Consider the following 21,921-nt stretch of genomic DNA (forward strand, 5'->3'; position numbering starts at 1 on the left):
CATAAGATGATGGGACTCATTTTAAAAGATTACATTTATGTATCCATAAATGTATATTATATATCACTAGAGTGAGAGTTCAGCATCAATTCTATTCCTATTTTTAAATAAACACTGAAAAACATTATTTTCATAAATCTCTATATATGAACAAAGATATTTATTATAATAATATACATTAATACTTAGAATTCCTTCTGAATTTTATGTCCAAAATCACATTGTATTCTACCATCAAAAATTATTTCTAATGACCTATAAACTTACTTATGTCCTCCTTCAGTTTAGTAGGAAAAGAAAACTGGAAACTCTCTGAAGTACTAGCAAACTAATTTTTAATAATCCGCAGTCATTTGTTTTGTCAGTTTCTAGGAAATACGACCAAAACCTACCAAATGACACGTGCACTGTTTACCGTAATACGTTCAGAAATAGGAAAAAACATTTTTTAAATTATTAACTTCTTATGGTGGTGATAATGTTCTTTATCTTCACAGAGGACTTTTCTGTTGTATAGATGTATACATTTAAGCTGAAAACATCCGAATGTTTAAGATTTGCATATTTGTACCTTTAAGATTTGCATATTTCAGTATATGTGAATTATTCCTCAAAACGAAAAAGAAAACCCTCTAAAAAAACAGAGAATTCTAGTTAATGGTATACTTGGAATATGGGGGGAGAAGTATACTGAATATGTGCAACTTACTCTGAAATGCATTTTAAAAATAAGATGATTAATGGAGAGAAGGATGGGTAAATAAATGATAAAGCAACTACAGTAAAATGTTGAGTCTAGAGTTTAATTATAGAAGAAGCTTTACAGAATTCTACCCATGCTAGAAGGCTCAGAAGTAGAAAGAGTTTAAGAAATTGTACTGGTCATAGATTTCAGAGGAATAAGAAACTTTTCATTTGTACACAGCTTATGCTCTGAAATTCCTCCCCTGGAACTGAAGTACATTCTGCATCCTAAATGGCTATGTGATGATTCAATTACCAACAGATCTTCCCTGTTTGCCAAATAAGGCCAAAAAAGAGGAGCAATCCCCTGGGTAGGAGAGAAAAACCGACAAGAGTGTGAATAAGGTAGTTTCAAGGATGTCCAGGATAACTTCCAGAGACTTTTAAAGGTAAAGAGCAGTATATTTGAAAATGTATTTGTGTTCATTATAAAGATAGCCAGGGGAAAAAAAAAAAAGAACCCATCCATCAACATCAGGTAAAGGGTGACCAGGCCTTACATTTTAAGAATATTTACTTGTAAGACCAAATTAGTGAGAAAGAAAGTGTTTTGAGGTTTCTAACCCTTGTTTCTTTGATCCAACTGTCCCAGACCCACACTCTACAAATATTTATTTTCTGAACTTCAGGTATCCAAAAATTTAACTGTTCTGAAGTCTTTCCAATCAGATTTGTTAAAAATCAACAACCCAGCTTCAGTGCTTGTGCTAAGTTATTCACCTTTAATAGATTCCCCATTCTAGATGTATAAGCTTTAAAAAAAAAAAAAAAAAAAAAGGCCCAGATGGCATTCTAAAATGAAAGCCAGACTTAAAGATAACCTGAATGCTGCAACCATCCGATAAGGACTTTAAAATAACTATGATCAAAATGTTAACAGGCCTAGCGGGAAAGGAAAACAACATGCAATGAACGGAGGGGAGTGTCAGTAGAGAGACGGAAACTATAAAAAAGAGCTGAATGGAAATGACAGAAATACGATAAACAATTATCAGGGATGAAGTCCTTCAGTGGGCCCTTAAGTAGATTCCACACAACTAAGGAAAGAATCAATTAATTTGAAGACAGGTCAACAGAAATGACCCAAGTGAAACAAAGAAAAAGTGGGGAGGGAGCTGAACAGAGCATCCAAGAGCTTCAGAACGATCTCAGTCTGGCCCTTTTGAAACCAGAGTCCTAGAATGAAGAGAAAGAAAGAATGAGGCAGAAGAAAAGAGTTGAAGAGATATAGTCCAAATTTTCCAAAAATAAAAGACAATAAATCAGAGGTCCAAGAAGCTTTAAAACTGAGATACATACACACTTTTGGCGTAGTGGCAGTCGTAAAGAACCCACCTGCCAATGCAAGAGAAGTAAGCGACACGGGTTTGATCCCTGGGTTGGGAAAATCCCCTGAAGAAGGGAATGGCAACCCACTCCAGTATTCTTGCCTGGAGAATCCCAGGATTCATGGACAGAGGAGCCTGGCAGGATATAGCCCATGGGACCGCAAAGAGTTGGACATGACTGTAGTGACTTAGCATGCATGCATGCACTTTAAAAAGAACAGAACAGGAACAAAACAGACATCTGGACACATAATAGGTCCCCCCTTCCAAGCTCGATGGTGGGGTGGAAGCACAGCCCACACTCAGGAGGTCTGCAGGGGAAAACAATGCCATCAGGAAGAGTCAGGTATCCGTTAGAGAAAAAGATAAAGCAATCTTCGGTGAAGAGGTTGAGGGCTTAGGGGATTATTTTGCTTGTGAACCCCAGATAGGGTATGGTGGGAGGGTTTCAAGAGTTGGGGGTGGGTAGTGGGTAAGGCGAAGAAGGCAATGGCACCCCACTCCAGTACTCTTGCCTGGAAAATCCCATGGACGGGGGAGCCTGGTAGGCTGCAGTCCACAGGGTCTTGATGAGTCAGACTGGACTAGGCGACTTCACTTTCACTTTTCAGTTTCATGCACTGGAGAAGGAAATGGCAAGCCACTCCAGTGTTCTTGCCTGGAGAATCCCAGGGATGGGGGAGCCTGGTGGAAGGCCGTCTATGAGATCGCACAGAGTCGGACACGACTGAAGCGACTTAGCAGCAGCAGCGGCAGCGGGTAAGGAGACAGAAGATACTGACGACTTCAAGGAGATCAGATGTGAGAAAGGAAAGGTAATCAAGGAGTCTGGCTCTTTTGATGATAGCCAGTACCATATAAATAGGAATAAATAATGAGAAAAGTCCTGGCAGATTCAAGGAAGATGATGGTCAGATTGTGAGTGCTGGCAGGGAAGGAAGTATCGGTGTTTGAGGTTTCTTTTGATCACTTTAGATTAATGGGAGCAAGGACATCTCCAGCAAATCCTGATTTTTTTAGTCTTTTTCTTAATTGACTGATTCTTCTTAACATTTGAAATTTGAGACCATCTTCCCTTCCCACTTTTTTAAGTTTCTCATGCTACCTCTCTTATTCCTTCTCTTCCATTGGCTTCTTTTCTTCTACCCACTCTTAATATTCTGTGGTTCAGTCCTGCCTTTCTTTTCACTCCACACACAACCTCATGCTCCCTGGCTGACTTCATCCATCTGCACAGTTTTAGCCACCACCTATATTCAGCTTCCTAATGGACATTCTCCTTTAGACAGGCAGTGGGCACTTCAATGACAAACAGCTCCAAGAGCTAAACAATATCTTTTTGCCCAAACCGGCTATTCCTTCTGTATTTCCTCTCTAGGATAAAGGGATAATGGGAGTTCTCTCCTGTCTTAAAATGTGGCTCTAGTGAGAACAGCAAATGATAAGCCCCCCTATTCTCTAAAAAGAACAAACCATCCATGCCAGAGTGAGTTGCTAGAACATAGTACCCCTATTATCCACCTGCTGCCTATTGAAAATGAAACAAAACAGACCAGAAACAGAAGTGAATTCATAAACACAGACAACAGGGCTTTACACCTTAGTGAGAACAAGGGCAGGGGTTCCCCCAGAAAATCTCTGGGACAGACTGGGAAACTTGACATCTCAATCTTTGGCTGGTGATATACTGAGATAAAGGAACTCTTAAGCCCATTTGGGTGTAGCCACCAGAAGGACCTGACATACATCCCCAGGAATTTAGGCCTTATGTGAACATGGGTCCCAGCCTGTAAAAAGCAAGAGGTTAGATGGAGGGACTTCCCTGGTGGTACAGTAGATAAGAATCTGCCTGCCAATGCAGGGGATAAGGGTTTGATCCCTGGTCCAGGAAGATCCCTCATGCCTCAGCACAACTAAGCCCAAAAGCCACAACTACTGAGCCCATGAGCTCCAACTACTGAAGCCTGTGTGTCCAGAGTCAGTGCTCTGCAAAAGAGAAGCCACAGCAATGAGAAGTCCGCTCACTGCGGTGAAGAATAGTCTCTGCTCACCATAGCTAGAGAGACCTGGCGAGCAAAGCCAAAGGTAAAATCAATCAATAAATAAGTAATTTTTTAAAAAGAGGTTGAAAGCAGCTTCAAAACAACAGAGCAAAGACAGAGGACCACAGTTAGATGAGCTATGCTTCTACCACCGGGTTCTATAGGTTTCCCATTAGCCAAAGAGATGTTGTGGAGGGATAAAGCATTTGCTAGGCCAAAGACATGTGCCATCTAGAGGAAGGATACTCAGCAGTAACAGGCTGTAGGTGGACTACACGAGGAAAAGAGAGCGAGAAGACTGCCAAAGGCTGTTGGGGTGTGTTCCAGACAGGGACCTGGGCAATGTGGGCACACCACGCAGCCTGCAGAAACTGTCCTAAACGCACAACGCTAAAGGCCACACTTGGACACCTGCCACACAGGGCACCGGCAGCTGGACTACAACAGTCCCGTCACATAAAACTCCGTCCTTTCTCTTCTAATCTTCCTGCCAATCAGAAGCCCAACGCAGAAAGAGGGAGGAAGTGGAAGAGTGAAGTAAAACAGTGCCCTCCACTGCATGGACCCTGAGTCATGATTAGGTGTAAGTTACCTCCACTCAACTGGATGTAAGATTTGGAGTAGACTTTTCATAACTTTGAATTTAATCATTGCAATAAGGCTCATTCTTATAGTAAAAATGATGTCTTGTCAAAGAGGCAGGGAAGGAAGATTCAACGGGGCTAAAGTCAAGGATAAAAGGAAAATAAAGCAAGTTCTTACTTGTATGCTATCAAATACAGCCCATGTACCAGTCCACAGTGCCACCACCTACCCTTGTTACTCAAGTTAGGAATCTAGGTGTCATCCCCCAGAGTCTCCCTCTTCCGAACACCCTGGCATCTGGTCATTATGTCTTAAACACATCTCTTCTCCCTGGCCCTTGAGCTACTAATCTAGCTCGAATCTGAAGTACTATAACAATCTAATTTAATGATTCTCTACCCTGGCCTATACTTTATTATTATTATTTTTAAATTTGAGTATAATTGCTTTACAATGTTGTGTGGCCTACACCTTAAATTTTTTAAATATTATTTTTAATACCTAGGCCCCAGCCCAGAGACTGATTTAAATGGGATCAGACAGAGGCCAGCCATGAGGTTTTCCAAGAGGTCCCCTGGCGCTTCGCAAGTGCAGCCAAGATTGAGAATAACTAACCTACCTGGTCTCTTCTAAAATCCAGGCTTACCTTCCTCCAACCTATCTTTCATTATGCTACAAGAGTCATCTTTTTAAAAATGCAAATTTCATATTATCCCACAGCAGTTGTTTTCAATCTAGGCTGCCCCTTCAGAATCACGTAGTGTAAAAATTCCTGATACCAGGCCTAACTCCAGACCAATTAAAACAGAGGCCCTGGGGATAAGAACCAGGCCCTGGTATTTATCAGAGCTCCCCAGATGACTCTAATGTGCAGACAAGGTTGAGAACCATTGTCCTAGAAGCAATAGGAAGTCACAGCAAGTCTTTAAGAACAGTAAAATCCAAACTCCCCTGAGGGTAGCGCAACCTTGCTTCTAACCTTAGCACCCTCAGCTTTCACACTACCAAAGCAATGTAGCTCCCTACACTACATTTATACACGGGCCATGCTTCTATGCTTTCATGTAAAGTATTACCTCAATCCACGCACAGCCAAGGCCCAAACCACCTTTAAGGTTAAGACCTTTCAGAACAGCAGCGTTTGTACAAAAACCCCTGACGCATTCAGTGGGGCTCATCAATCCACTTGTAACCGTGACAATCCTGTAGAGTAATTTTTAACTTTTAAGACTAACTTGCCTACTGAACTACCTGAAACTTCAAGCTTATCTATGCTTTTAAGCCTAGCGTATCACTATGAAGAACACGCAGTGAGCACTCAAAATTTCTGTTCAATTCATTCCATTTAAGTAAATGATTATCTGTATTATTATGCAGGTAGGAGATCATTTTAATAAACTGTAATAGACACCATATTCATACCTTATAGTCAAGTCTTACTGAAACAGAAGCCAACAGTTAGACTTTTTAACCATGTAAGGCAAACATTTAATGTTCGTTCTATTCATGAAAAGGCAGGTACAAATGGGAGAGTGTTTCCGGAATCCCAAGGGTGGCACCTTACAGAGTAGATTCCTGGCTTTTCCCTTGAACATATCCATCAAATATGCTTTTTTCAAAATGCTGCGCTGTATAATGACATCTGTACGTTTTAGGAAAGTGAGCTAAGACTACCTACTTCACCTAAAATGACAGGTACTTCACAGTGTTAAAATGAAACAAATTATGACAAGTTTTCAAATGCTTTCCATGAACTGTATTAACCCAGTAATATGTTAACCAGCATTTGATGGCAATTTCTAGTACTCTGGGTGCTGTTACCCAGCAAACTCTCAGCTCTCTATAAAATCAAGGACAGCTTAAGCAGAAGACATCAATATCCTATTTCCAAAAAACCTGCATTTAACATTTTATAATCACTATGTATGTGACTGACCCAAAGAAAATAATTGTGCACAAATATAAACTGAAGAGGAATCACATACTTACATAAAATACTTCATTCAAAAGATTTATGCTGTACCCACACTCACATGGGCCATGGAAATCATCTTAGCATGCAAAATGACTACTGTGTTACTATGCGTTTAGAGTTAAGTTTTTTATCTGTCACACATTCTCGATTACTAAATCTGGTATTCACCAAATACTTATTAATTGTTTGGGAATATAAATAAAGTCATTAACCACAATACTTGGCATTTGTGGCTAATTCTTTTTTTTTTTTTTACCTTATTTGGCGATTTCAAAGGTGAGATGGCTATTTTATTTGGTGTCTGTGTTGTAGAATTTAAAGTTGATCCAATAACACCACTTTCAGATATTGTTATGGTCTTTGATGGAGTCCCCGGAGTAGACTGTGAAAGAACCCTACCTGCAAATGAGAGGCAGCACATCAGTTTGACTTTTTTCAATAATTGTATAAAAACGAATGTGGTGATGATTTACACCCACTGCAGCACATATGCTCAATACTTCACATGTAGCCACGTATGAACTGAAACATGTAAGGAGGTCTAATGAACCATGGTGAACCTAATGAACTACGATGAACCTAGACACAAAGAAACAAAACAATGCTTTTTAGTAGCACTTAGCATCTTAATACCACCTTATGAAAGTCCACAAAAACACCTCTGCTCACATTCTCATCAAAACTGTTTTGTGTGGTTTTTATGGCCTGCTCTTGGGATCTCAGTTCTCCAACCAGGGAGTGAAGCCACACCCCTGCAGTGAAAGCACTGAGCCCCAACCACTGGAGCACCAGAGAAGGGCCTCGTCAATAATAGTGTGAAGTGATACCTATCAGAAAATGGGCTCAGAAAAGTATGCAATATGTCCTGTGAAAGGGGCTCCCAAAGTCAGGACGTGAATCCAAGCCTTAAAGCTTCAGTCTCTGTTCTCTACTTCAGCTGCTTCCTGTTTGAACTTAAACCTCAGCATATGATCCAAGTCCACATGTATAAAACAGACAGTTACTGGGCTAACTTGAACAGTCTGGAAATATACTTCCAGAACAACACAGAAAAACTACACTGTGTCTGGAAGACTAATGGAACTGGAAATTAGACGATGAGTTGAAGTATTAGGAATTTTTATCCTAGGTAGGACAGGATTACAAAGCATGACAACTCCTCCAAATTCCTGAAAGACTGAGCAATGGTGCCATTCACCCTTCTGGGCACACAGTAGGACTGTCCTTCCTACCCCCACCTCTTCCCTGTGGTGAGATTAGGGCCATATGACTAGTTCTGACCAACAGATTGTGAGCAGAAGTGATGTGTATCATTTACTGCCTATGCAAGATCTTGCCAGGCTCTCTCTTCTTCCACAGCTGAGATGGTGGCTCCTCTGTCAGCCTGGGTCCTTGAGTGACCATGATGACAAGAGACCCACCCCTTTGGAACCCACAACAGACATGTAGATAACCCTGAAGTAAAAATCTAAAATAAAGCTTCTTTAACTTCTGATATTTAGACTTTTATTATGGCAGAAAAACCAAGGTTATCCTGACTGATTCAGGCTGTCAGGTTGAAGGATCAGAGAACCATCTGTTATCTATAAGCTGCATAGCACTAATATATAGGAACAGAAAATTTTCAGTCTATCAGTAAGGAAGAACTTCCAACAAAAATTTCTAGTTGAAATGACTGTTTTAATATGAGTGAGTTCCTACTCACTGAAGGTGTATGAAATAGATGCTGGATAATCAAATCCACTGGCTGAAGAAGAAACTCAAACACTCAAGAAACAGAGAGGGTAGATAACTAAATTATCTCCAAGATCCCTTTAGATGCTATGATTTTGGACAGCAAAGAGATCAAACCAGTCAATTCTAAAGGAAACCAAGCCTGAATATTCACTGGAAGGAATAATGGTGAAGCTCCAATACTCTGGCCACCTGATGTGAAGAGCTGACTCATTAGAAAAGACCCTGATGTTGGGAAAGATTTGAGGGCAGGAGGAGAAGGTGGCAACAGAGAATGAGGTGATTCAATGGCATCACTGACTCAATGGACATGAGTCTGAGCAAACTCCAGGAGACCATGAAGGACAGACAAAGAAGCCTGGTCCATGGGGTCGCAAAGAGCCGAACGTGACTCAGAGCAGTACTGAACAACAAAACAACTATTAGAGATGAACGAGAGGAGAGAGGAAGGAAAAAGGGGGAAAAGAGAGGAAAAAAAAGATGGGACTTAACAGAAAACCAGCATGTAAGAGTTTCAGGGCTATTACTAATAGCAATGTAATAGTAGACATAAATTTTTTTTTTAAATGAGTTAAATTTTACCAGGCATTTATGAATTTTAAAATTATTTTAAATATATATATTTTTAAAAATTTCTTTTACTTCATGATTGCATTTTATATTACAGACATATTCCTTAGTGGATTTCAGCTGAGAGTTTTGCTAGGGTTTTTCTAGCCTGACTTACATCATAACTAGGCTAAAAAAAACAAAACAAATCCTAGCAAACCCTACCAAAACCCCTCTGTGTCGATCAACCCCTTTGACTGTGTGGATCACAACAAACTGTGGAAAATTCTTAAAGAGATGGGAATACCAGACCACCTTACCTGCCTCCTGAGAAATCTGTATGCAGGTCAAGAAGCAACAATTAGAACCTGACATGGAACAACACACTGGTTTCAAATTGGGAAAGGAGAACATCAGAGCTGTATGCTGTCACCCTGTTTATTTAACTTATATGCAGAGCACATCATGAGAAATGTTGGGCTGGATGAAGCACAAGCTGGAACCAAGATTGCTGGAAGAAATGTCAATATGCAGATGACACCACCCTGATGGCAGAAAGTGAAGAGGAATCAAAGAGCCTCTTGATGAAAGTGAAAGAGAATGAAAAAGCTGGCTTAAAACCCAACATTCAGAAAACTAAGATTAAGACATCTGGTCCCATCACTTCCTGGCACACATGTGGGGAAACAATGGAAACAGTGAGAGACTCTCTTTTCTTGGGCTCCAAAATCACTGCAGATGGTGACTGCAGCGATGAAATTAAAAGACGCTTGCTCCTTGGAAGAAAAGCTATGACCAACCTAGACAGCTTATTAAAAAGCAGAGACATTACTTTGCCGACAAAGGTCCGTCTAGTCAAAAACATGGTTTTTCGGGTAGGCATGTATGGATGTGAGAGATGGACTATAAAGAAAGCTGAGTGCTGAAGAATTGATGCTTTTGAACTGTGGTGCTGGAGAAGACTTGAGTGTCTTGGATCAAACAAGTCAATCCTAAAGGAAATCAACCTTGAATATTCATTGGAAGGACTGATGCTGAAGCTGAAGCTCCAATACTTTGGCCACCTGATGCAAAGAACTGAATCATTGGAAAAGACCCTGATGCTGGGAAAGATTGAAGGCAGGAGGAGAACGAGATGACAGAGGATGAGATGGTTGGATGGCCATCAATGACTTGCTGGACATGAGTCTGAGCAAGCTCTGGGAGATGGTGAAGGACAGTGAAGCTGGCATGCTGGAGTCCATGGGGTCACAAAGAGTGAGACGCGACTTAGTGACTGAACTGACTGACATCATAACTAAATAAGTCAATTCTATAGAAACTGAATGAATCTGTATCAAATATTTTTAGAAGGCCACCCTCAAGCGTGGAGCCTGCCTCAAGTAACATGTTTATCTGTTCTGATTTCCAAAACTAATACCTGTGGGATAAGCCTGAAGCCCCAACAATCATATTTTAAGGAGGGGAAAAAAAAAAACTACCAATAAAGACACATTTTTATAAAGTGCTCATTTTTATGGCTATTACTATAATTTCTTATTTGTTAAGCATTACATACATTTCAGAAAACATATATATATATATATAAAATCTCCAATTCCTAAGGATAACTGGTACCAAAAAAGGCCACTTACTCTGAGATAACCTAGAGGGGTGGGAATGCACAGGAGGTGGAAGGGAAATTCAAGACGGAGGGGACACATGTACACCTGTGGTTAATTCATGTTGACGTATGACAGAAATCAAACCAATATTATAAAGCAGTCATCAATTAAAAATAAATATTAAAAAATAAAAACAATGTGACCTTAAGCATTCTATTATCTGTCAAAGGAATAATAGTAAGTCAGAAGGTTGTTATAAGTAATAAAATGTGATTATGGTTTGTTATTTTGTAGAATTTTAAAAATTAAAATGAAAAATAAAATTGGCTAAGTACATCAAAAGAAAAGAAAAGGCCACTTAAAGTGAATTACATTTAAAACAAGGTCCAAAATGTCATTGTAATTAACAACAAAAACTTCTAAAAGTTATTGGCTAATATTTCATAAAAATTCTGTTTATAACTTCAACTACACTGTCTCTTAGAAAAGTGTTGAATTTGAGGGAGAGAGGATTTCTCTGAAAATTAGTATGACAGCACAACGACACTATTTGATGGGCACATGATGACATAGAAGATTATTTCTGACAAAATATCTCAGGATTTCATCAATTTTCCCAAGAACCCTCTATATCCTTTAAAATTCAAATTATTCTCTTTTGAAGAGCTACTTTTTTTCACCAAGATAGCATTTCTCCTGATTAATGTCCAAATCCCCATTTATCCTTGGCTCTTCACATAGATGCACAAAAGTATACAAGTCACAGTTTCACTCTGAAATCAATTTGTAAGGCCTTTTATACTCTGCTGTAGGTATTCTCCAAGAAACAAGAGACATAATCCAAAAAGCTGCAGACGGGACAGGCTGGGGGCAGGAGCTAGCTTACCTGAGCCAGGACTAATTCTAAAGAGACTAATTCATTATCAAATATTTTAACATTGATGAAGTTTGCTCTAATATAGCAACTTGTTACCTTGGGAGCTCTGACAATGAGGACCTCTGTACCTCATTTAACCATCTCAAAAGTCACGTGAAGTGATTGGTTATAATATTCTATATTATTCTATTTTATAGAACTATACAATAGTTCTATAAAATGATCAACATTTTATAGAAAGAAATAAGAGGAACAGAAAATATATTTACCCAAGATCAGGGAGAAAATTAATAGAAGAACCATGACCAAAACCCAAGTCTCCAAATAGCTCCTCCAACATACCACACCACACTGCCTCCATGATAGTCACTCAACAATGCACATTCACTGAAGACATCTATGTACCAGAAACTGTAGGTACCAGAGACTCATAAAAAGCTAGTCATAAAAGGACAAATACTGTCTGATTCCACCTATACAAGATGCACAGAAAAGTCAAATTGATAGAGACAAAAAGTCTCTGCTAGGGGCTGGTGGAAAAGAAATTGAGAAGTTTAATGGATACAGAGATTTAGTTTTGCAACATGAAAAGTCCTAGAAACAGACAGTGCTGATGGTTGCATAACAGCATGAATATACTTAAAGCCACCAATGGTTAAAATGGTCAATTTCATATGCGTATTTATCACAATTCTTTAAAATAATTAATTTTAAAAAACTAAATGGCAAACAAAATCCAAAATTACTATTGAGAGAAATCTTAAGTGTAGTAAGGGAGACAGACAGGTAAGAAAACCAAGTATTACAATACATCAAGACTAACACAAATGTTAAAAGTCACTGTGAAATTTAACAGAAGTCTAAAGTTAAGTATTTGGTGGGTATAACCAAGTTTTATGGAAATATATAGGAGATGGTCAGAGAAAGAGTACTTGGCTAACCTAGGGATCAAAAAATTACCAGACAGTGGAGATAATCCAAAGATAATGGAAGACTTAGCCATGAGGGAAGCAAAAACAAAAATCATTTCTGGTAAACCCAACATTGCCAAGAGCCTAAGTTCTAAAAGAACATGATCAATCTGGTGATCTCTTAGAAATAAGTTACATCAGTAGGCCTGGAGCTAACAGAAGGTGAAAATGAAAAAGGTATGTATTAGATAATAAATGACTTTAATGCTAAGCAAGCTCTGGCATTTGAACCTATTCCTGATGATTTAAGGCCAGGAAATGGAAAAGAAATGGATGTGATAAAGGAAATTTTAAGCAAGGAGTGACAAGATTTGCATTTTAGAAAAATTAATTTTATAAACACTAAGTTCATCTTAATTGAAAGAAAGAAAAATGATATTTATCTTCCATGAGAAGCCCCAAAATCATTAAAAAGCAGTCTAAATGTAGTTTGAAAGATCACTGGCTATAACTTAAAGACAATGGAATCGCCACAATAAGACATTCAACAGGAGAGCTATTTTGGTGGTTTAAATTTGGCTTACATGAATTTTAAAAGCTATGAACTACTAGTTACCAGTTGAAATTATCCCTCCAAACTGAACTTAATGCCCAAAACCCTAGTGAAATTTAATAGAAGTCTGTCCCTATGCATTTTGGGAGGGCTAATGTCTGTAATTAAAAGGTGAAGCTATGATTAGTGTGGAACACACTATAAATGACCCAAAGACCCAGCAATGACATCCGTTACAGTCAAATGTGAGAGGTACAATCTTGACATTACCAAATATTCACTCAGATACACTTCTGAAAAACCACAATTATTTAGCATACAACTCCCCCTGTCCCACTTGTGATTAAAAGTTTTAAGGGATGCTCTCAAACTCAAAAATAGTAAAGAACTTCACACTGAGACAGTCCTCCTAGTTAACCACTTCCACCCACCCTACCTTCCAAGGGTCTGGTGGTCCCTTTATCACCAGTATATCCAAGCCTTACTCACTTTCAGCCAACTGAAGCCCAGTTCCTGAGGCAGCTCTAAACCTAAACCCTTTCCAATTTTTCCTCTGGGACTATACCTAGCTCCCATGACAGTCCTCAAGACACAATCATCCTGTATAACCCCACATCTCTACTGAAGACCAAAAGAAAAAGAACAAAAAGAGAATTTACCCAACACTGCCCTCTAACCACCACCTCCCCAAGGCCTTTTCTCACTTGCTAAAAAAGAGAAGCCTCCCTGCATATAATTCAAAGCCTTGGGAAAATGATTAAGTCTTTGACACTGACTTCAGAGTTGCCTACTGTTATAAAAATGCTTAGTTGCTCAGTCGTGTCCGACTTCTTGTGACCCCATGGACTACAGCCCGCCAGGCTCCTCTGTCCATGGGATTCTCCAGGCAAGAATACTTGACTGGATTGCCATTTCCTTCTCCAGAGGATCTTCCGGACCCAGGGATCAAACCCAGGTTTTCTGTACTCTATAACCATCTGAGTCAACAGGGAAAGACAGTATTAGGTGGCTTTAATACATATCCCAGGGATGGTTTGTTAACATTTGAAGTACCTTCATAAAGAATACACATTGTGGAAATGGGTAATTAGCATTTGAAAGTCTCTAGTCAAAGTCTACCACCCAGAGGTGCTTCCATAAGCTCTTAGCACAATGGAAAGTAGAAATGGGTTCCTAAATGGTGAAAGGAGTAATGTTAGCATAGCTCTGAATTAAAGACCAGCCACCGTGGCCTGGAGCAGGAAACCGCAACGAGTTCCAGTGTTCTTGCCTGAGAAACTCCATGCGCGGGGGAGCCCTTGGGGTGGCAAAGAGTCAGACACCACTGAGTGATTAAGCAGGAGTACCATGACTGTGTGATATTCTCTAGAAGCAATGAGGTACCTGCCAGTCAAGAAGACATAAGAGAGCTGGGCCAGTATGGAAGGAGAGTGAAAAGAAAATCAATGGTGTTTTCAGGGAGAATAATGATGGGTTATGAACTCTGTGTTGAATAGAGATGAATTTAAGGACAGGAAAGAACTCATTATTAACGAGTGGAAGAATTAATAGATCAGAGATTTCAAAGTGAAAGAATTGCCAGATTGGAAATACAAAGGCAGATGAACTAGAACAATAAAGAGAATGAAATACTCAAAATCAAGATTTTGGAGGTTTTATTGGTGATGACAAATTTTAATGTACATAATAAAAGAACTGGCCCACACTAAAGAATTTGCTGGTAAAAGTAATACAACTAAAATGCTGTTCTCACTGAAGTAATTATTATTGTCACAATTTTTTGTTTCAAAGAGAACTGCATACAGAAAATATTAAAACAATGAAACCAAAAATTCAAACAGAAACCATGAAATACTATACAATTACATATACTACTTTAAACTTACTAGACTTAGCTTGTGCTCTGGAGACAAACTGCCTGGATTCAAATCCCAACTTGGCCATTTACTAGTTGAGTGCCTGTTCCCATACTGGCAAAATGGGGATGTTACTAGAACCTACCCCATAGGACTGCCAGAGAATTAAATATATCACTCTTTGTGAAGAGCTAAGAACAGCATGGGGCCCACAGCAAACATTATGCAAATGTTAGCTGGTATGATCGGAGTTTGAGGCGTCACTTCTCCCAAAGGTATACCAAAAACTAAGGACACTAAGCGATGGACTGATTTTGAGATAAGGCATTTTGCTTAAAGCACACACTTAACAAGCGTAATATATCTCAGTTATTAACTAGTTTGATTTATAGTAATAAACACTGAAACATTTCAAGGTGGTAGAGCAGCCTTTTTTAAAACTAAAAGGAGAGGAAGTATTTAGCTTAACAAACTATAAGGAAATATAACCTGCAATGACCGGTGGTGACACTTGAGTCGTCTGTCCTGTAACTGCTTTACTATTGATTGGTTTTGCAAAGATCAGCTTCGTGATTACCGGACCAGAGGTTGGTGTTCGAGGCTTCTTAGCAATCTGAAATATATAAATAACTATGAAAACCATTTTTCTATGAAGCACCTACTCAATCAAAATGAGACAAGACTGATATACAGAAGTACATATGAAACCATCTCATTTAACAAAAATATCTCAGTATTAATATTTAAAACATTCAAAATGCAGCCATTCACCCAAATACTAATATCACATCCTTAAGCCATTATGTAGTAATACCTTTGAATTTTATTTCAAATCCTTATCTTAGTCTCTGAGACATATGCATATCATGAAAATCAAATTAATTTTTAAAAATAATGTTTAAAATAAATGTTAAATAATAATGAAACCAAATTTCAAAATAACAAATTATTCAATAATAAAAGATGGAGTAGAATACATTAAGAAAGCATAGTGCAAATGATAAAGACATCTGTAAATATAATCTCATTGGCCCCTGGAAGCAAAATATAAACACACATTAAAGATAGGCTTATTATGACTTTATCTTCAACTTTAGATCTATGTATCAGGGGCAGGTAAAGAACTGCACAAGTTAATGCCTTAGGATACAAAGAGACATGTTTGGCAAAACAAAGACTATTCTGAAGGTGAAGCCTCTGAAATATTATTGACTAAAATATGATTTACTATAGTTTACTAGACTATAAATTCTTTAAGGGAGAGTCTATGTTTTATTCACCTCTGATTTTACATGATACATGGTACATTGTTGCCCTGAACTAAAATTCTTCACAAGTCAAGGAAAGTAGAGTTACTGATATTTTTATATTTAAATTATCAAGGTATGCAAAGAAAAGCTTTTTCTAAAAGCCAGAAGCAGAAATTTAGCAATGACAAAAATCACAAATTTTCACAGCAGGAAGGACATTAAATATTAACTTTACCTTTGACAGATATGAAAATTGAGGCCCTGAAAGTACTATTATTGGAAATAATAACTCAAAATGAACAAACATGACCAACTTAAATTACAAAATATACTAGAAGCTGCAACTGATCACAGAACCAGGTAAATATCAGCTTTGTGCTCTAACTACAAATTAAACTTAAAAACATATTTTCTTAAATCTAGAATAAATTACTTCCTTACACTCAGAACACATAACTGACAAAACAAAATGTACAGGAAATACAAACCACATTTAAAAAAACAAACCAGAGAGATCTACAACTACATATTAAAAAATATCCAGACTGCAAAACTCTGACATACCCAAATAAATCCATAATTGTACTTTACAAAACTGATGCAATTTGAGAGACATAAAGGGAAAATATTTCCCAAATGTATTTACAGGCCTAGAACTCTAAAATAAGTTAGAATAGGTTGTCGATTGACTTAGTATTAAGAATCTCAAGAGGCAGAGATACTGATATTTTTGGAAATCTGTATCTTGCAAAAAATAATCTTAGCTACAGTTTGGGAACTTAAAGTATTTCCCCATTTTTAACTGATTTTCACAATCACACAACAATACAAATACTTACCAACCAGGGAAAAAAATGTAAACAATACTACCGAAAGCTCATTAATTACTCAAATGAACAATCTCAACTTGCCTGTGTGGTTTTGTTTCTTTAATGGAGCATAGCTGAAAATAAGGACTTCCAGTTCTGTTAAGGAACCTTGCTTTTTGTATCATGAATTAAACTACCCTAGGAGAAACTTAACTTTTATTAAATAAAACAGAGCATAAAGGATCATTTTTAAACAAATGTATCTAATTAACAGATTAACACAACAATGAATCAGAAAAGGAAATTTACAAGTAAGACTGCCAAATATGTGATCAAATAATACATGCAGGTAATTTCGGGCACTGTGTTGTACAGATTTAGGAACTAATAAGGAGTTATGTTGTTCAAGACTGCTAATTATTTATTATCCTTACACACTATGCAGAAGAATTATAGGAAAGGGTTTATGTATCTGTAATTAAGTGTAACTATCTCTGTTACTGCCTCTGGTTTCAACTGTCACCTCTTTCCTTCATTTTTCAAGATGGGTCTCCTTCTTCCACCCTTTCCTGTCGTCCACTCCCTAAAAGCTTCAATCCGATTAAACTTAAGACAATGCTGAGGACCATCTGGGGAAAAAAATGAGAGGATCATACACATTATGTAATACTAAACCGAATACTCTGGTACCTAAAATGGATACAGATAGGCATGTAGCTTTTTGTTTGTTTTTTTCTGAGCCTCAGAGCTTTAGAGGCTACTCATGAGCTGAAAAGATGTGAGTTGCATAAAAATAACTGGCCAAGAAGAACAATATTCTAAATGGGGTTTCTTTTGTTTTTAAATAGAAGTTCTTTTTAAATAAATAGAATCAAATGTTATAAAAGTAACGACAATAAGAGAAGTTATAAAAATTAGACCCCAGTTTTCGTTTTTATTGTTGGTACTTGAGGGATTATAGAAGAAAACTAGTGGATACAAGTACCCAGGTCTTACAAACAGTATGTATACACTGCTCTATTAAATGGGGAAAAAAAATGACATTCTGATTTACATTATCAGTATCTTATAAACATGGCTATGATCCACATCCCCAAAGCCAGACAAACTCTGGTAAACCATAAAAACAAGTTTCACAACTGATTTTTAAAAGGACAAGTTGAGGACAAGGTGCCTGATGGTGACAGGATCTCATTCAAGAGATCCTCATCAAAAGAAGTAAAAGGAAATCAGAGGTAAGTGAGAGACGATTGTGAATGAGAAAGCAAAGAACATTAAATGTTTAACAGTGGCAAAAGGGACATGGGCAAATTATATATAAAGTCTGAGAAATCGTATGAAGTTCTTAAATAAAAAGCCCACAAAAAGATTCTATTTTGCCAACATAATAACAAAAACATTTTTTCTAGTATCAGCTGTGAGTGGATAATTCTCCAAACCTTCCTCCCTTCCTTTAATGCATTTAGTTCTCACGCCTTCTCCTTTTTTCTAAAAGCCAACTCTTTAAAACAGGAGATGCATTTGTGTTCCCTGGTCTTAAGTGGATCATTGTATTTCTAAGCATAGTGCTGACCTAAAAAGGCCTACCTGGACACAAAAAAAATGAGCAACCACTTAACATATGTTCTGAGAACCTTCTAGCTTGGGTTTCTATTCATACTAACAATGGGTACCATTTTGAAAGATCTTCAGTGTTTTGAGAACCATACCAAGTACTGATCTTACGTGTTTCATCATGATCAAATAGCCATCTTACAGCTAAAGTCAAAAAGTCAGAGAAAATAAATAGCCTATCCAAAGTTCCACAGCACAGTCAGTCCTGCAGAAAAGTGACTGAAGTCCAGTTGGTCCAATTCTAAACCTTCCATCACACGGCACTGTCTTTCTACACTGCAAATGTGAGTGATGCAGGGGACAGTAAATTCCAAAGAGGCACATACTGGCTGGTTTGCACTACTGCTGGCTCGAACGGTTTCTCAGAGCAGCAACTTCTCCTAGACTTTGGCCATCTGTTAGCTGAAAATATCATGTCTGAATGATTTTTTGACAGCCCAGCACCAACTCTGCCATCTTTACACCAGCAGAACATCCTTGGACTCAAATTACGACTGAGAATAAAATGTGTTTCAAAATGAGTAAAAAGCTATAAATACACTACACATTGGAATTTAACCACAATTAAGTTCTAAGTTCTCTGGCAGAAATTTTCAAAAGCATTAGACATATCAAAGACTTTACAAAAAAAAAAAAAAAACCACACAATTAACTAAAAGCACATTCAAGAGGATTCAGTAACAACTATGCATTTAATCACCCTACACATACAACTATGAATCAATTTAATATTTAACATGCATTTTCATTAAGAAGCCCCCTCTTTTTTTTTTTTTTACCTGTACTGTTTTTAACTGTTGGGTCTGTAACACAGAGGGCTGAGTTGTAGTATTAAGCAGTTGACTTCCTGGGGTCAATGCTGAGACACCAATGACAGGTTTCACCTCTGGCCTCCCTCCAATGGTAACTACTTTAATCTGCTGCGGTGGTAACTTAGCATCTCCTGACTGGGCCTGAGTTGTAACTTTCTGAGCCTGGGGTTGGCTATGGGGTAGTGCTAAAACAATTGGTGAACCAGACTTGCCCAAAGTTGTTAAAATTAACTTCTGTCCATCTGGTTTAAGGGTCTGATTGCCAAGTTTAAGATCAGATGTCTGTGATACTTTGTTTAAAATAATCTGATTGGCTGATATAGTCACAGGAGTCTGAGCACCAAGTTTTTGAAGGCCACTTGGAAAAGCTGGTTTCACTGTGGTATTAGAATCTGCTTTAGTGACTGTGGTGTTCACTGCAACTCGGGTAGTGTGGTTACTGTGCACTGTGATTGGTTCCGTGGAAATGGGCGTGGCTGCAGAGTCACCAGTAGAATTTATGTTGACAATTTCTTCCAGTTCTGTCTCCATGGGAATTGGGGATGAAACAATAACAGCCTCAATACTATCATCATCCACTAAAGTTATACCAGTGTCCATTATCTCCTCTGGAAGCAAACTATTCACCTCAGCTGGCACCACCTCCATGATCGTTCTCCTTCGAGAAAGTTGATCAGGTGCTACAATAAAAGTTGAAAAATGAATAAATTACTATGTTTCAAAACAGATATAAGAGAAAAAAAATAGCCAAGAAAAAATGCAAATGACAAACAAAAATTTCTACTGCTGTATAGCTGAGTGAGGGATATTCCTGATGCATATTTGTGTTAAACCATTTCAACAAATCCTCAACCTTCAAGAATCTGAAATGTAAGTCCTATGAGACACAAAACTAGAAGCAAACATTCTCATTTACCATGTCTCAATCCAAAAGTATACTGCATTCAGTCAATACATAATTACAGGAAACGCCTTTCCAATTCCTGCTCATAAATAAAACCTTTTAATCTTTGACATGTCTGATCATCTTATTTCTTCCCAGTTCTGGGTTTTTCTTCCCTACTAACAAGACTTGAAAACTTCTGATTTGCACAAGGAAATAAAGATTTAAATAAAAACAGATATTAGAAAATATAGTCGAACCTCCAGTGAAAGAGGTCCTAAAATGAGGTTACTATATCATTTATAAAAATCCATTAAATACTCAAATTGATGTTAAAGAAGTTTCTAGAGTAAGCCACCTCAGCAACTGCAGGTCAAATGGGTTATAGGTCCCCAGTTTGATCCATCAGCTTCATATTAAAGAAATTTTTATTTGGAAAGAAGATTCTCAACTCCTCCTCAGCTACTTAGAATGTCAAAAAGGGAACCATTTAAGAGGTATACAACCAGGTCCCATAAAGGAAAAAAAAAGATGGTAATGATAATAATAATAAAGCAGATCACAAATCAGAACTGCGATGCTTTCAGCCAAAGGTCATGAAAAACTTCCAATAAAAGTCAGTACCATTATCTTCACATATTAAAGAGTATCTCATATTTATGACTGACTATATATCTTATTTGGACTTCCCTGCTGGCTCAGCAGTAAAGAATCCTTTTGCAATGCAGAAGACATGGGTTTGATTTACGCATAGGGAAGATTCCCTGGAGAAGGAAATGGCTACCCACTCCAGTATTCTTGCCTGGGAAATGCCATATAAAGAGGAGCATGGCAGGCTACAGTCCACAGGGTCACAAAAGAGTCGTACACAACTCAGTGACTAAACCACCACCACCAAACAAGTTATTTGCCCAGAGTACATCAAAGGTTCATAGCAACCTAATCAATAATTCTTTTCCCTTTTTTTTTTAATATAAAAATGCAATACCCATTCCAAGATTAATAGTTAACAGACATGAGTGGCAAATTATAATTGAGTAGCACCAGTAAAAACTAATACTGACAAAATTAATCATCATTATTGAGCATTTACTACCTACCAGTGATGGCATAATTTAACCTATCCTGATAACAACTCCAAGATGCATCATTTAACAGATGAGGAAACTTAGGTTAAACTCTATGCCCAAGGTCACATGGCTTGTAAATAATAGAGCCAGAACTCAAGCTCAGGATATGTTTTATGATACCAAAGTTCATAATTTTAATCACACAATTTACTGCCTTAAAAAATAAGTCTACTTCTTTACAGTCAACCCTCTACCCCCAAATTCCTACTCTACACAACCACCGCTCTATTCTACAACTTCACTAGATTAGTGTTGCCTTTTCGTCCATTTTAGAACTTCACAAAGATGGAATCATACATTATGTAAATCCACGGTATAAAGGATGAGCCTCTCCCTTTAGCATGCTTTTTGAGATTTATCTTTATTCTTACACTTATTAGTAGCTCAGTTCCTTTTTACTGCTGAGTAATATTCCATTGGATGAATCTACCATAATTTGTTTATCCATTCATCTGTGGATGGACATTTTGACTGTTTCTTGTTTCGGACTATCATAAATAATATTGCTAAAAATCATTCGAGGTTTTTGTGGATAGATATTTTCATTTCTTTTGAATAATTACTTAGATGTAGACTTGATCATAAGGTAAATTTACTTTTAACTTTGGGCTTCCCTTATGGCTCAGTGGTAAGGAACCCGCCTGCCAATGCAGAAGCAGGTTCGA

General features: G+C 37.8%; 1 protein-coding gene across 12 annotated transcripts in view; it reads right to left on the minus strand.

Annotated features, from left to right (window-relative positions):
* The window catches only part of LIN54 (lin-54 DREAM MuvB core complex component), a 64,810-nt gene that overhangs the window by 29,799 nt on the left and 13,090 nt on the right, over positions 1-21,921 (minus strand). For 6 of the 12 annotated variants that reach the window (XM_070372613.1, XM_070372609.1, XM_070372614.1 and 3 more), the window contains 3 exons: positions 19,211-19,923; positions 15,248-15,371; positions 6,931-7,073 (listed from right to left, as the gene is read on the minus strand). In XM_070372613.1, coding sequence (XP_070228714.1) covers positions 6,931-7,073; positions 15,248-15,371; positions 19,211-19,891 — 948 coding nt within the window. In that variant the 5' untranslated portion in view covers positions 19,892-19,923. The remainder of the gene's footprint in view (positions 1-6,930; positions 7,074-15,247; positions 15,372-19,210; positions 19,924-21,921) is intronic. The other 6 variants (XM_070372617.1, XM_070372618.1, XM_070372620.1 and 3 more) reach the window with 2 other exon arrangements.

Source organism: Bos mutus, chromosome 6 (genome assembly GCF_027580195.1).
Source record: "Bos mutus isolate GX-2022 chromosome 6, NWIPB_WYAK_1.1, whole genome shotgun sequence".
In the NCBI taxonomy this organism is placed as follows: domain Eukaryota; kingdom Metazoa; phylum Chordata; class Mammalia; order Artiodactyla; family Bovidae; genus Bos; species Bos mutus.